The 15,396-nt window shown below is 36.4% G+C and overlaps 1 protein-coding gene and 1 long non-coding RNA gene across 3 annotated transcripts in view; both read left to right on the plus strand.

Annotated features, from left to right (window-relative positions):
• ADAM18 (ADAM metallopeptidase domain 18) overlaps nt 1–10,099 on the plus strand; it is a 146,156-nt gene extending 136,057 nt beyond the window's left edge. The window contains 1 exon segment of the mRNA XM_015076048.3: nt 9,864–10,099. Coding sequence (XP_014931534.2) covers nt 9,864–9,909 — 46 coding nt within the window. The 3' untranslated portion in view covers nt 9,910–10,099.
• Nucleotides 10,100–10,246: 147 nt separating this feature from the next.
• On the plus strand, nt 10,247–11,792 carry LOC113601259 (uncharacterized). 2 transcript variants are annotated; one of them, XR_008295712.1, is made up of 3 exons: nt 10,247–10,649; nt 10,908–10,986; nt 11,449–11,792. It is a non-coding gene; the product is annotated as an uncharacterized LOC113601259 (long non-coding RNA). The 2 variants fall into 2 exon arrangements; XR_008295711.1 differs by lacking the exon at nt 11,449–11,792 and having other exon boundaries at nt 10,908–11,014.
• Nucleotides 11,793–15,396: the final 3,604 nt, after the last annotated feature.

Here is a 15,396-nt window from a genome sequence, read left to right on the forward strand (position 1 = left end):
TATTGTGTTTCTTATATATTTTTTTAATTTTATTAGTGAGGCTGCAAATCTTTATTTTCATCTGGGCTGCACCATTTTTTTCTACATAGAAATTACTTTCATGTCATTTGGCCTCTTTTCCCTATTTGCTTATATTTTATCTTTTACAGGAGTTGTTTATACACGTATATATAGTTTACTAATGCTTTTTTTTTTATTTGGACATGAATATCCTCTCTCGATTCTTACTGAGTTTATAGAGTAATTAGAGAATTGGTAGCTTAAAGTATTGTGTATTTCTATCCTCAACATGTATCATAGGAATATATTCAAAAAAATATCAAAAGATTTTTCATCACATAAAAGGCTAATGGTGATGGTACAAATTGCCTTATTGTCTGATCCAATTAGATCCAATTGCCTTTGCAAGAGTAGTCTTTGAGGCTTGTTTCTTTCTGAACCCAAAAGGACGTTTCTTAGCTGTCTCTTTTCCTGGTTCTCTCTGTTAAAATTTTAGATGATCTGTAATTTAGCTTGTTCTCAATAGCTTCCAGCCTTATATTAATTGTTTACCAACATAATCTCCATAGTGTATGACAGTGTCCTTAGGGTTGGACTTCTTCACTTTCTGTTCCCAATAAATCACTTACCTTGAGAGAGCTACCAATCCAATAATTTCACTCTTGGAGATTTATCTCTGAGAAATGAAAATCATTCTCTCACACAAACTTGAACACAAATGTTCATAACACCATAATACAGAATACCCCAAATCTGGAAATTAAGGTCATTCAATGAATAAATCATTATACAACCTGTGGTAAACCCATACCTCCACACACTATACAGTAATAAAAGAAAACAAAGTATTAATAGAAACAATTTTGAGAACACTAAAGGGAATTATGCTAAGTGAAACAAAGCCCTTTTCAAAAGGTTAGATACACTATGATTCCAATTATATAAAATTCTTGCCATATTAAAAATGACAGTTTTTGAGGATAGATTAGTAGTTGCCAAGAGATAGGGATAACGGAGAGAGTGGGTATGTCCGTTAAAGAGTAGCAACAAAAGCTTTTGTTGATGGTACAATTCTGTATCTTGATGTGGTTATAATTACATGAAACTACACATGTGATCAAGTTGCATAGAACTACCTGGACATAAACATACACACATATGCATGCATGTCTAAATTGTGCAATCTGAGCAATCTCTGTAGGTTGTGTTAATGTAAATTACCTTTTCATATTATAGTTAGGCAAAATGTTATCATGGGAAAGGCTGAGTAAGGGGTACATGAAAGCTTTCTGTACATGTCTTTGCAACTTGCTATGAATATGAAACTACTTAAAAATGGAAGGTCAAAAATTGGATCGTAGACATAAATTTAATAAGTTAAATTATTCAACTTTCTAATGAATACATAAAAAGCTCTACAGATGTAGGACAAGATCAAAAATTCTTTCATATGAGAACAAATCATGATCCATAAGAAAAATTTGTATGTGATACAAATTAAATGTATTTGATCTGAAAAATATCCTGTTAAAAAGGTAAAAATACAGGCTTCAGTCTGATAGAATGTATTTGCAAACTATATATCCCACAAAGACTTTATATCTATATTTTAAAAGTTCACCAACAGTTGAAAAAATGTGAGGTTAGAAAAAGACAAAGATGTGAGCAGAGAATGGACTAAAGAGTATGTACAGATGGCAAGCAAGCATATTAAGTTATACTTAACATGATTAGTTACTTGGGTAATTATTAAAACAACGAGATAATATCACACTTCCCCCAATAGATTGATTAAGATAAAAAATATTAATATAGTAAATACTGATGGGGATACAGAAAATTGGATCACTTGTACATTGCCAGAGGAAATGCAAAACCATATAGCTACTATGACTACAATTTGTCAGCCTTATCATACAACCCAATAATTTCACTCTTGGGTATTTACCTTAGAGAGACTTTTACATTTATGCAAAAATACTGTGCATGAACATCCATAGCAATGTTATAATTTTTAGTTATCCAATTGATAAAATTGGATAAAAATTATCCAATTGATCTTTTGATGGATGACTGGTTTAACAAACTGTGGAATATTCATACTGAGGAAGCTACTCAGGAATAGCAAGAAATTAATTATTAATACATAACGCAATTTTGATGGATCTAAGGAAATTACATGAGAGAAAAAAACAAAGTTCAAGAGCTACCATACAATACCATTTATATAAGGTACTTGCATTACAGTTATAGTAATGCAGACCAGATTAGTGGTTGCCAGGAATTAGGAATTGGGAGTAAGGCAGGTAGGTGTACCAAGTAGGGATTGTATGGCTTTTTGTGGTGATGGAACAATTCTATATGTTGATGTTGGTGTTGGACACACTAATTTATACATGTAATAAGATAGAAAACATTAATACACATATAAACACAAGTCATTGCATGTAAAAAATGATAAGATCTAAATTAACTCTGTGGAATATACCAATGTCGATTTCCTGGCTTTGATAATGTAATATAATCATGCAAGATTTTACCATCAGGAGAAACCAAGTGAAGGATACCTTTTTATCCTTGTGTATACACACATTAAATCTCCCAGTAAAAAATTTTAAACTTCCTATAAATCTATAAGTATTTCAAAAAATTAAGCAAAATTAACATTTGCCCCCCCAAAAGCCTATTAAATGATTCCCAAGAATCTAGAAAAGAGGATAAAAAGAATGACAACGATAATATATAGCGAGGTGTTATATTGAAACTCAACCATACAGAGTCAATAAATTTTATCTAAATAAATTTAGTCTAAATACTAATACTAATTTCATCTAACTACTTTTAGTCTAAATACACCAATTAAAAAAGCCCTAAAAAACAGAAAATATGGGGCACCTGGGTGGCACAGTGGTTAAGCTTGGTCCAATTCGATCTTGGCTCAGGTCATGATCTCACTGTTCATGAGTTCAAGCCCCACATTGGGCTCGGTGCTGATGGTGCAGAGCCTGCTTGGGATTCTGTCTGTCCTTCTGTCTGCCCCTCCCCTGCTTGTGCTCTCTATTTCTCTCTCTCTCAAAAATAAATAAACTAAAAAAATGTTTTAAATAACAGAAAATGTAAAATTGGATAAGAATCAAGATAAATATATGCTCTCAGCAAGAAATCCACATTCAATCTAAAGAAACAAATGTGTTACAAGTAAAATATCTACCATGCTAACACTAACCAAAAGGAAGCTAAAGTGGCTATATTTATGTCAGCCAACATAGTCTGAAGAAGAAATATTATAACAAGAGTATAACTTGATCATTATAATCATAATAAAAGAATAGTCTTTAAGAGCACATATAATTCCTTCAGTTCTAACAGACTTTGCTTTATATATTTGAAACTCTATTATGAGCTGCATAAGAGAAAAAGTCACAAATATAATTTGAAGTTTCAACATCTCTCTCTCAATATAAGCAGACTGAAAAACAGTAAGAATATAAAAGAATTGAAAAACACTAATTAGCAGCATGACCTTTTAGAAGACCTCACTACAACAGCAGAAATCACATTTGTTTCAAATGCACCTGAAACATTTAACAAGTTAGCCCTAAAGTGTGCCTTGAAAAAGTAACAAATTCAAACAGATTCAGATCATGTGAAATATGTACTCTGAACAAATAGAATTATACAAAAATGTTTGGGAAAGTATGCCACATATTTTTCAGTAATTCACTGATCAAAGAAAAAAATAAACAGAAAAGTTAGAACATATTTGAACACTAATTGAAAATAAAAATACATGATAAAATTTGTCAGATAGATAGATAGATAGCAGTACTTTGGGGAAAAGTTATATTATTAATAGTTTATATCAGAAAGGTAAGAAATTTTAAATCAACTACATTAGCTTCCACACAAAAAAAGTATACAAAGAGGAACAAATTCAACCCCATATAAAAGGGAAATGAAATTATGAAATTTAGAAAACAGCAATAACAAAATAGAAAACAGGGAAACAATGAAACCAGTGAAACAAAAAACTATGTTCTGGGAAAGATCTTTTTGGAAAAGTACTAACTGTGTAGCCACACTGGTAAGAATAAAGAGACAGTGGACAACAACAATACCAGTATCTAGAATGAGAGAAGAACCCTCATTACTGATGCTATAGACAATGAAAAAATACTGAGGAAATATTATAAAAGTGTTAACACTAAACAGTCTGACAACCTAAATGAAATGGACAAATTCCTGAAAGACTGAACTATTGAAGCTTATTCAAAAAGAAATGGGGAGGAATTAAGATGCTGGAGTCATAGTAGGACCCTACGCTTGCCTTCTCCCTCAAACACAGCTAGATAAATATCAAATAATTCTGAACACCCAAGAAATCCATCTGAGGACTGACAGAACAGACTTCACAACTAGATGGAGAGAAGAGGCCAAACACATCATGGAAGGTAGGAGGTGTGGAGTCGTGATTTGTGGGAGAAATGGATAGTGGGTGCTGCTAAGGGGAGGGAGCACTGGTCATGAAGAGAGGCAAGAGAAAGAGAAAGAAATAGGAAAACACAGGGGATCGTACAAAGAAAACAATTCCCCAAAGCCATTGCCTGGGAAAAGGAGTGGGGCTGATAGTCCTGAGTTTTTAAATTCAGCAAGGCTCAATGGCTGGAATTTTAGAGGTCCTGGCATGACTTGTATGGAGGCTTGAAAGTGCTGCAGTGATCCTATGAAGAAGGAGAGCATATGGCCCGGGAACAGAAGGCAAAATCTGAGGATCCCCTTGGACACACAGAGAGACACAGTTCCCCCTTCTTGGAGAGCAACTGGGAGAGGTGTCATTTCTTCTCCAGGAACAAAAGAAACAAAACAGATCAACATGGTAGGAGACAGAGTGGGGAGGGGGGTGGGGGGGACGGGAAGAGAAGCAAACCATAAAAAAGACTCTTAACTTTAGGGAACAAATTGAGTGTTGCTGGAGGGGAGGCGGGCAGGGGGATGGCCTAAATGGGTTATAAGCATTAAGGAGGGCACTTGTTGGGATGAGCATTGGGTGCTGTACGTAAGTGATGAACCACTGATTTCTACACCTGAAACTGACATTGCACTATATGTTAACTAACTGGAATTTGGATCCTGTGGTTTCTTTGGATTCTGTGTCTTCCTCTCTCTTTGCCCCTCCCCGCCTCTCAAAAACAAATAATAAAACATTAAAAATATTTTTTAAGTTGAAAGAAAATCTAAATATCAAAGCAAGACAAACAAATGTAAGAAATGGAGAACCTGAACAGGCTTCTATCCATAAATAAACTGAATTTGCAGCTGAAAATCTATCTATAGTCTCCAACCCAGATAGCTCCACTGGTAAATTATGCCAAACATTAAAAGAACAAATAATACCAATGTTATACAAAATCTCCCACATATTTTAGCACACTTCCAGACTCCTTCTAAGAAGATACTATTACCTTGATACAAGCGACAAATAAATAACACAAGAAAAATACACATCAATTTGTATCCCTCAAAATGAATCCAATGTTATATAAAAAAGAATAACAGGGCACCTGGGTAGCACAGTTGCCTATGCATCCAACTCTTGGTTTCAGCTTAGGTCATGATCTCATGCTTCCTGAGTTTGAGCTCCCTGTGGAGCTCTGTGCTGGCAGTGAGGAGCCTCCTTGGCTCCTTGGGATTCCTTCTCTCTCTCTCTCTCTCTCTCTCTCTCTCTCTCTCTCTCTCTCTCTCTTTCTCCTCTCTCTCTCTCTCTCTCTCCCTCTCTCTCCCCCTCCCCTGCTCACACTTTCTTTCTCAAAATAAATAAACTAAAAAAAAAAAAAGAATAACATATCATGACCAAATGTGATTTATCCAGGGAACACAAGGTTCAATCAATAATTTACCATAGTAGACTGGATATTTAAAAGATCAGCTCAACAGATTCAAGAAAACCATTTAACAAAATCACCATAATGTTAACTTCTTCTAATTCCTAACTTGCTGTACTTTTCATTCTTTATCAGTTTCATTTTCTTTCTTTCTGTTCCCTTAGTCACTGAAATTATCTGTATGATCCACAAATTCCTTTTGGACATCCACTTTTTCTCTATATGTTTCTTAGATTGACTGATTCACTCTCTTTCCTTCAAATTGCCTTTTTAGATGTTCAACTCAAATTATAAGGATGCAGACTCATCTAGATCCTTAGTTTAGCTGTAAGGACTTGCCATTTCTGGCCTAAACTATGGAAAATCCCCTTGTTCATCCACAAAGACCTCAAATTCAACAAATCTTCAACACAACTGATTGTCTCCCAACTACTGTACAAATCTGCCTCTCCTAAAATTGGTGGCACTATCATCTCAGTTGCCTAGTCACTTTAACAATTTAACAAGCTTCAGATCAAATTAGTCAGTGCACCTATTTGGCTCCCTATATATTGTAAAGGTAAATACAAATTTATGAAACAAAACAACAATTTTCCCTGGCACCACACATGAAAGGAAGTACCCCCCCCCACACACACACACACCCTTTACTTAGATTATTTCCTTTAGAAAACGTGGAATTGTTAATCCTTTCTCTGTCTCTTTGGGACATATGTAATTCTTTTTGAAAACCAAATAAAATTTGTCAACTTTACACTCCAGGAATATTTTCCTTAAGGACTTTGTAGGCATCTATCTATTACAAACATAAACATTAAGGAAGATAGCTTCCTATCTTCCTGGCTCCTTGGGAGTTTAACTTTGATGTCTAGTTCCAAGCTGCAACTTCCTGGTTATCCTAAAGAAATTGAAAGTTTTATTTGTATTTTGGATAAAGACAGTTAACATGTGTGACATGGACTATATCTGCCTGGTTATATAAAAGGGTGAGATTTCGTTCTATCTTTACAATCCCTTTAGCCCAACACAGTCAGGTCTAACACTTATTCAACAATAAAATTGTTTTGTTCCTTTCTACATTTGTGAAGAGGATTTTTAGTGGGTTGACAGAGATACTATTTTTAATTTTAATTTTTATTTTTTTTAAATATTTTTTATTTATTTTTGAGACAGAGCATGAGCAGGGGAGGGGCAGAGAGAGAGAGGGAGACACAGAATCTGAGGCAGGCTCCAGGCTCTGAGCTGTCAGCACAGAGCCTGATGCTGGGCTTGAACTCACAGACCATGAGATCATGACCTGAGCTAAAGTCGGACGCTCAACCGACTGAGCCACCCAGGTGCCCCAACTATTTTTAATTATGTTTCCAAAATACCTCTCATATTTATATTTTTCCCCCTCAGGGTTTAGCTGTGAGGATGTTGACATTTCTGGCCTAAACTATGGAAAACACTAATAACTGGATATGCTGTCTCCAGTCCTCATCATTTCTATCTCACCATCTCCAGGACTATTATAAGTTACTTTTCTGAAACAAAATATCATTCATCCACACTTAAAGTTTTTGGATTATTTAATATTATTCTTAGGAGAACATTTACTGGCTCAATACAAGTCATTCACTCATCCAATTATGGTTCAAATCTCACATGTGACATCCTTTCTGTAGCTACATTTAATATATGTGGAGAAAACAAACTAGCAACATTCCAGGAGAACATTGTATATTATGCTAACAATGAATTTCTTATGCATATCTGGTTTCCTGTTAGTCTTTGACCTGTTTGGATACATGGGTGATATTCTTTGTATTTTGATAACACAGGCATACTGCTTGGCTTATACTATGTATTCAAATATTTATATTTATATATCCAAATATTCACAATTAGTAATTACATTATTAGTAATTATTATATTATCATCAATATAATAACATAATTATATCAATAATTGTTAATAAAATTATTACATAAGCATTATTATTTATAAATATTCAAGTATTTTTTAATGTTTTATTTATTTTGAGAGAGAGCACTAACAGGCAAGGGGCAGAGAGAGAGAGAAAGAGAGAATTCCAGGCAAGCTCCACACTCAGCACAGAGCTGGACGCAGGCCTCAAACTCACTAACCATGAGATCGTGACTTGAGTCAAAATCAAGAGTTGGGTGCTTAAACGACTGAGCCACCCAGGCACCCCTTCGAGTATTTTATATACTTATATCAATCCCCCCAAAACCACATGGTTAAGAAGTAAATATTTTAGTAAAATAAATAGACATGTCTATTTTAGAATTACATATTATATTAATTGCTACTGAAACAAATATTTAGAAAGAAGTATGGGAATTAAACTTTTTAAAAAACCATTTTTATCTATTTTTGTGTTTATGTTTACAAACAGGAAAAGCATTCAGTATTTGAATTTGTCTACAGGTATTGATTTTAAGGTATAAAAGCACAAGTTTCATGAAAGGAAAATTTAAGAATGTCTTGTAAAAACTCTTATGAAAATGAAATTAGGTAATTCTACTTTATTTTTAAGAACTTTTACAGAGGCTGTGCCATTTTACATCCTCACCAATAATGTACAAGTGGTCTGATTTCTTCATATCCTCGCTAACACTTATTTCCTCATTTTTGATAGTAGCCATCCTGAGGGATGTGAGTGTAGTTCTTTGTGGGTTTTATTTGCATTTCCCTGATGATTAGTGATTTGAGCATCTTTTCATGTGCTTATAGGCCAATTCTGTATCTTACCTGAAGAAATGTCTATTCAAGTCCTTTGGCCATTTCTTAATCAGGTGTTTGTTTTTGTTGTTGAAACTCAGGAGTTCTCTGTATAGTCTAGATATTAATCCCCTATCAGATATATGATTTCCAAATATTTTCTCCCATTTTGGGGGGTTGCTTTTTACTCTGTTGATATGCTGAGTAGATATCCAAATAATTGAGAGTGGGATCCAGAAGAGATATCTGTATGCCAATTTCATTGCAGCATTATTGACAGTAGCAAAAAGGTGGAAGCAACCCAAGTGTCCATGACAGATAAACAGATACACAAAATGTGGTATGTACATACAATGGAATATTATTCAGCTTTTAAAAGGAAAGAACTTCTGTAATATGCTACAACAGGAACATAATGAAGCCATTATGCTGAATAAAATAAGCCAGTCACGAAAGAAAAATACTGTATGAGGCCACTTATGTGAGGTAGCTGGAGAGGTCAAACTCCTAGAGACAGAAATGAGAATTGTCATTGTCAGGGTTTAGGGGAGGGGGAAATAGGGACTTGTTTAATGGATATAGAGTTCCTGTTTTGCAAGATACAGAGTTCTGGTGATTGCTGGTGGTAACATTTGCACAACAATGTGACTATGCTTTGCAGCAATAAACTATATATACACTTTAAATATGGTTAAGATGGTAAATTTTTATGTTAGCTGTATTTTGCTACAATGGAAAATAAATTTTGAAGAAGAAACTGAAATTAGGCAAGTCACCAACCTGTATATTAAAACGTGAGATGGAAGTTCTTTCCAGATTAACTCTATTGCCTTTCAGCGTGTGAACTCCATATTGATTGGGGGAAAAACAATTGCATTTAGACATTCACTTAGTCTCCTAAACATAGGTTTTTCTAAGGAACAAAGGTTTGCAAAAGTGAATAAATGTATTTTGTTTTTTGGTCATTTCATAGCTGCAATTCTTTTGCCTCATGCTTAAGTTGTACATCAATACTAAAATAATAAACACATATTTACATTTGTTTAGTGTTTTATTTGGACTTCTTAGTTTTCTAAGAAACAAACTTATCTATAAAAGAATTGACTTTTCATTATTTTGTGTTTGTGTTCCTTTGCACGTGTGTGTTTTGACCTGAGACTTAAAATAGAACTCCGCAGTAGCCACAGTTAAAACAGACAACTGTCTGCTACTAACCATATTGTGAATTTCCATTTTGTTTTTCTTCACTACAGTAATTCAGTCGTTGTGCCAGAAAACTATGACGTGGACTACTGGTAACAGCCAAGCACTTCACCAGCAGATGGTCCATTTCCAGAGGAGAAAACTTCACTTTATGACCCTTACGTAATCCCTAAATGCGTTTCAGAGGTTCTCGTTCTGGAAATAAAACCCAAGCCCAGGTGGGCACCAGGCCAGCTTGCCTCTTGCCTCCAGCGCCCAGTGGGCAGGCTCCCGAGGCTGCGGCTGCGCGTGCGGGTCAGCAGAAGGGGCGGGGCGGGAATAAACGACGTGCCCCTCCCCGATCTCCCCGTCGCCCGCGCTGCCCCCCAAGCCCACTGCCCCCCCCCCCCGCCCCCAACCCCGCCCTGCCAGCAGGGAGTTCAGGACCCCGCGCGCGAGCGGCCGCCATTCCGCAGCCAACCGCCATCACCGTGGCAAGGCCGGCAGGACGCGCAATGCTGCCTGTCCTGCTGATCCTCTCAGGCCTGGGCCGGCTGACCTCCGCCGGCCATCGTGAGTGTAGGACCTGCTCCGTAGAGGGTCACCTGTCGCAGAGCCTGTGGGCGTGGCGGGCTCCAGAAGCTTGCTCCAGAACCCTGTGCCCGGCTGGGGGGAGCCCTGCGTCCTGTCAGAGCCCGCCTAGAGTCAGGATCCTGCGGGGCCTGCTGCTGGGAGGGCTCAGAACAGTACTGGGACAGTTGTCCTCACGTGCCTGACCCTGCACTTGGAGGAGGGGGCGAGCAGCTTCTGGGAGGTGGGGCCTCCAGAGCAGCTCTTCTTCACCTATTGGGGCTGAGGTCAGCAAGTCCCAAAGTGTCTCTGGAAGGTGGTAGGGTCACGTCCCATTTCTAGGTAGCCTCTTCTGGAATGCACAAAGTCTGATTCCGTGGTGGGAGCGTGCCTGCGTGTGTGCGTGTGTGTGTGTGTGTGTGTGTGTGTGTGTGTGTGTATGAGTTCGTGGAAGTTCAAAGAGTGATGTGATGTGACAGGACCAGTGAAGAATAAGGATGCTGGCAGGCACTGGGGAATGCTTACAGGTGTTTTCCTTACTGCAGATCCTGAAACGTCACTTCTACAAATTACAGTGCCACGGAAGACTGGGGCAAACACTGATGATGGCAAAGTTTCTTAAATGTATGCAAATAAGAAATCATTCTTTGTATTTTCTGGGTATTTTATTTTTTGGGCTACATGAGATCAGTAGTCCAGATCAATTCATACATAATCATTTACAAAATTATTTGTATTCATATTTACTTTGTTAAAGAGCTCCAATAATTGAATGAGAGCAAGTGTTTTGATATTTAATTTTTAGTAAGCATTTCCCAAGTGGTATATAAACATAATTGTGGCTCACAAAAGGGCTGTACACTTTACTGGACCTTTTAGCTATAAAATAATGTGTAATTTAAATATTCTTATACAAGTGGGATCATACAAATACATTTGATTCTTGTGGTAGCTGTTTCATAAAGTCCCACTGCACTGAATTAGCTACCACTGAATCATTGCTTCTAGGGTAAATGTGTATATATTACATATATATGATCATAAATTTTAAAAACAACCCATCCTGAGAGATTCTATTTTCTTTAGATTTCAAAGAAGGAAAGGAGGTTCAGAAGTGGAAAATGACTCACATGGGGCTGCTTGATAGGTGCCAGAATTGAGATTCAAACACGCTCCATTTGGCACCACAACCTGAGCTTTTTGCTGTACAGTGCACTGCTCCCTACCTTTTTTATCCTCTGCTCCTCTCTGTATGAGAGCTGAAATAATAAGGCAGAGTGTCATCTGTTCAACTTCAGATGAAAATGTGAACCTTGGTGTGACTTTTTTTTTTTACCTTGAGCATGAATTCAAATGACCAAGAGAGATCTATAAATATTGATTTGGGGTTATAAACCCTAGCAAGTAGGCAAATTTACAAATATGGAATACTTGAGTAATGATTATTTTGTGACATGATTTTTAAATAAATACAAAATGAATAAGGTTTAAAAGGTAAACTACAAACCAGCTATTTTTTTTTTTTTTGCAGATTATATGTTTAGGTTGAAAGCCTGAGATAGTTTACATGCAAATTTTTAGTATTAATTAGAAAGGTTAGCAAAAGATATCAGGGCACTGAAACAGAGAAGTGTGTAAAATACTGGTGAAAAAGTTGAAATGTGTTAAAGGGAGTGATGCTTCCAAATCTCCATCACTTAGTAGCTATGTATCAAAATAAAGCTAACATCTCTCTTTAGTTCCCTTATTATAAAATAAGCAAAGTAGAACCATGCATACCCTATCAGTATATTGTGAGTCTTTAATGATTAGCTATAATGCAAAGAACTTATTTTTTATATATTTCTGTTATAACCAGTAAGGTGCAGGTGTATTACATTGTTGAAACGCAGATTTTGGTCTTGAGTAATGATACATGGTGAAACCATTATATGATATCCAGAATGTAGAAGGAAAACTATACATTTTTATTCTCAAACAATAGGATAAAGGAAGGTTACTAAAAATATGTTATTGGTTTGTTTCCTATAGAGTTAGTAGCAGACGTAGCTATGAAATGCATCATGGAGTTCGGTAAACAAAAGCAATCAATGCAGCACACCACAGTAACAGAATAAAGGAAAAGAACCACGTGATCATGTCAAAAAAGCATTTGACAAAATGCACACCAATTTGTGACAAAAACAATATGTAGGTACAGAAGGAAACTACCTTAAAATAATAAAAGACATATGAAAACCTGTAGCTAACATCATTCTCAAAAGTAAGAGACTGAAATCCTCTAAAATCAGGAAGGAGGCAAAGATGCCCATTTTGCCACTTCTTTTCAATAAAGTACTGGAAGTTCTAGACAGAATAGGCAAGAAAAAGAAATGAGACATCCAAATTACAAAGAAAAATTTTCTCTGTCCAAAGATAATACCATCTTATACATACAAATCCTAAAGATGCCCCCCAAAATTGTTAGACCTAATAAATTTCAGCAAAAAAAAAATCTCAGCAAAATTTCAGCAGGATACAAAATCAACACCCAACACATCAGCTACATTTCTATATACATAACAATGACAAATCCAAAAAGAAAACAGTTCTATTTACAATAGCATAAAAAATAATGAAATACTTATGTATAAACAACCAAAGAGGTCAAAGAAGATTAATTAAAACTATAAGGCATTGCTTAAAGAAGTTAAGATTAGACATCCTTGTTCATGGATTGATTGACAAGATGCAAATACTACCCACAGAAGTCTACAGATTCAATGGAATTTCTATCAAAATCAAAGTGATATTTTTGGAGAAATAGGAAAACATATCCTAAAATTCATGTGGAATTTCAATGGATCCCAAATAGCCAAAAAAATCTTGAAAAAAGTTGAGAAAAGTTGGAGAACTCACACTTCCTGATTTCAAAACTATTTACAAATCCACAAAAATAAAAAATAGTATTGACAGACATGTGGACGAATGGATGAAAATAGAGTATAGATATAAACTCTCACATATATGATCAAATTATTGAGAAAGTGGCAAGACCATGCAATGAGGAAAGGACAATCTTTTTTTCTTTAATATGAAATTTATTGTCAAATTGGTTTCCATACAACACCCAGTGCTCATTCCAACAGGTGCCCTCCTCAATACCCATCACCCACCCTCCCCTCCCTTCCACCCCCATCAACCCTCAATTTATTCTCAGTTTTTAAGAGTCTCTTATGGTTTGCCTCCCTCCCTCTCTTTTTTTTCCCCTTCCCATCCTCCACGGTCTTCTGTTAAGTTTCTCAGGATCCACTTTAAGAGTGAAAACATATGGTATCTGTCTTTCTCTGTATGACATTTCACTTAGCATAATCCTTTCTAGTTCCATCCATATTGCTGCAAAAGGCCATATTTCATTCTTTCTCATTGCCAAGTAGTATTCCGTTGTGTATATAAACCACAATTTCTTTATCCCTTCATCAGTTGATGGACATTTAGGCTCTTTTCATACTTTGGCTATTGTTGAAAGTGCTGCTATAAACATTGGGGTTCAAGCGCCCCTATGCATCAGCACTCCTGTATCCCTTGGGTAAATTCCTAGCAGTGCTATTGCTGGGTCATAGGGTAGATCTATTTTTAATTTTTTGAGGAACCTCCACACTGTTTTCCAAAGCGGCTGCACCAGTTCGCATTCCCACCAACAGTGCAAGAGGGTTCCTGTTTCTTCACATCCTCTCCAGCATCTATATTCTCCTGATTTGTTCATTTTAGCCACTCTGACTGGAGTGATGTGGTATCTCAGTGAGGTTTTGATTTGTATTTCCCTGATGAGGACTGACTTTGAGCATCTTTTCATGTGTCTTTTGGCCATCTGGATGTGTTTAGAAAAGTGTCTAGTTGGGGCACCTGGGTGGCTCAGTCTGTTAAGCATCAGACTTCAGCCCAGGTCATGATCTCATGGCTAGTGAGTTCAAGCCCCGCATCAGGCTTGTGCTAACAGCTTTGAGCCTAGAGCCTGCTTTGAATTCTGTGTCTCCATCTGTCTCTGCCCCTTCCCTGCTCAATCTCTGTCTCTCTCTAAGAAGTAAATAAACATTAAAAAAAATTTTTTAAGTGTCTATTCATATCTTCCACTCATTTCCTCACTGGATTATTTATTTTTTGGGGTGTGGAGTTCGGTGAGTTCTTTATAGATTTTGGATACTAGCCCTTTGTCCGATATGTCATTTGCAAATATCTTTTCCCATTCCGTTGGTTGCCTTTTACTTTTGTTGGTTGTTTCCTTTGCTGTGCAGAAGCTTTTTATCTTCATAAGGTCCCAGTAGTTCATTTTTGCTTTTAATTCCCTTGCTTTTGGAGATGTGTTGAGTAAGAAATTGGTGAGGTTGAGGTCAAAGAGGTTTTTTCTTGCTTTCTCCTCTAGGGTTTTGATGGTTTCCTGTCTCACTTTCAGATCCTTCATCCATTTTGAGTTTATTTTGGTGAATGGTGTAAGAAAGTGGTCTAGTTTCATCCTTCTGCATGTTGCTGTCCAGTTCTCCCAGCACCATTTGGTAAAGAGACTGTCTTTTGTACCATTGGATATTCTTTCCTGCTTTGTCAAGGATTAGTTGGCCATACTTTTGTGAGTCCAACTCTGGAGTCTCTATTCTAATGCATTGGTCTATGTGTCTGTTTTTGTGCCAATACCATGCTGTCTTGATGATTACAGCTTTGTAGTAGAGGCTAAAGTCTGGGATTGTGATGCCTCCTGTTTTGGTCTTCTTCTTGAATATTAAGCTATTCGGGATCTTTTGTGGTTCCATACAAATCTTAGGATTGCTTGTTCTAGCTTCGAGAAGAATGCTGGTGCAATTTTGATTGGGACTGCAGTGAATGTGTAGATTGCTATGGGTAGTATTGCCATTTTAACAATATTTATTCTTCCAATCCATGAGCATGAAATGTTTTTCCATTTCTTTGTATCCTTTTCAATTTCCTTCATAAGCTTTCTACAGTTTTCAGCATAAAGATCTTTTACACCTTTGGTTGGGTTTATTACTAGGTATTTTATGA

This window comes from Acinonyx jubatus, chromosome B1 (genome assembly GCF_027475565.1).
Source record: "Acinonyx jubatus isolate Ajub_Pintada_27869175 chromosome B1, VMU_Ajub_asm_v1.0, whole genome shotgun sequence".
NCBI lineage: Eukaryota > Metazoa > Chordata > Mammalia > Carnivora > Felidae > Acinonyx > Acinonyx jubatus.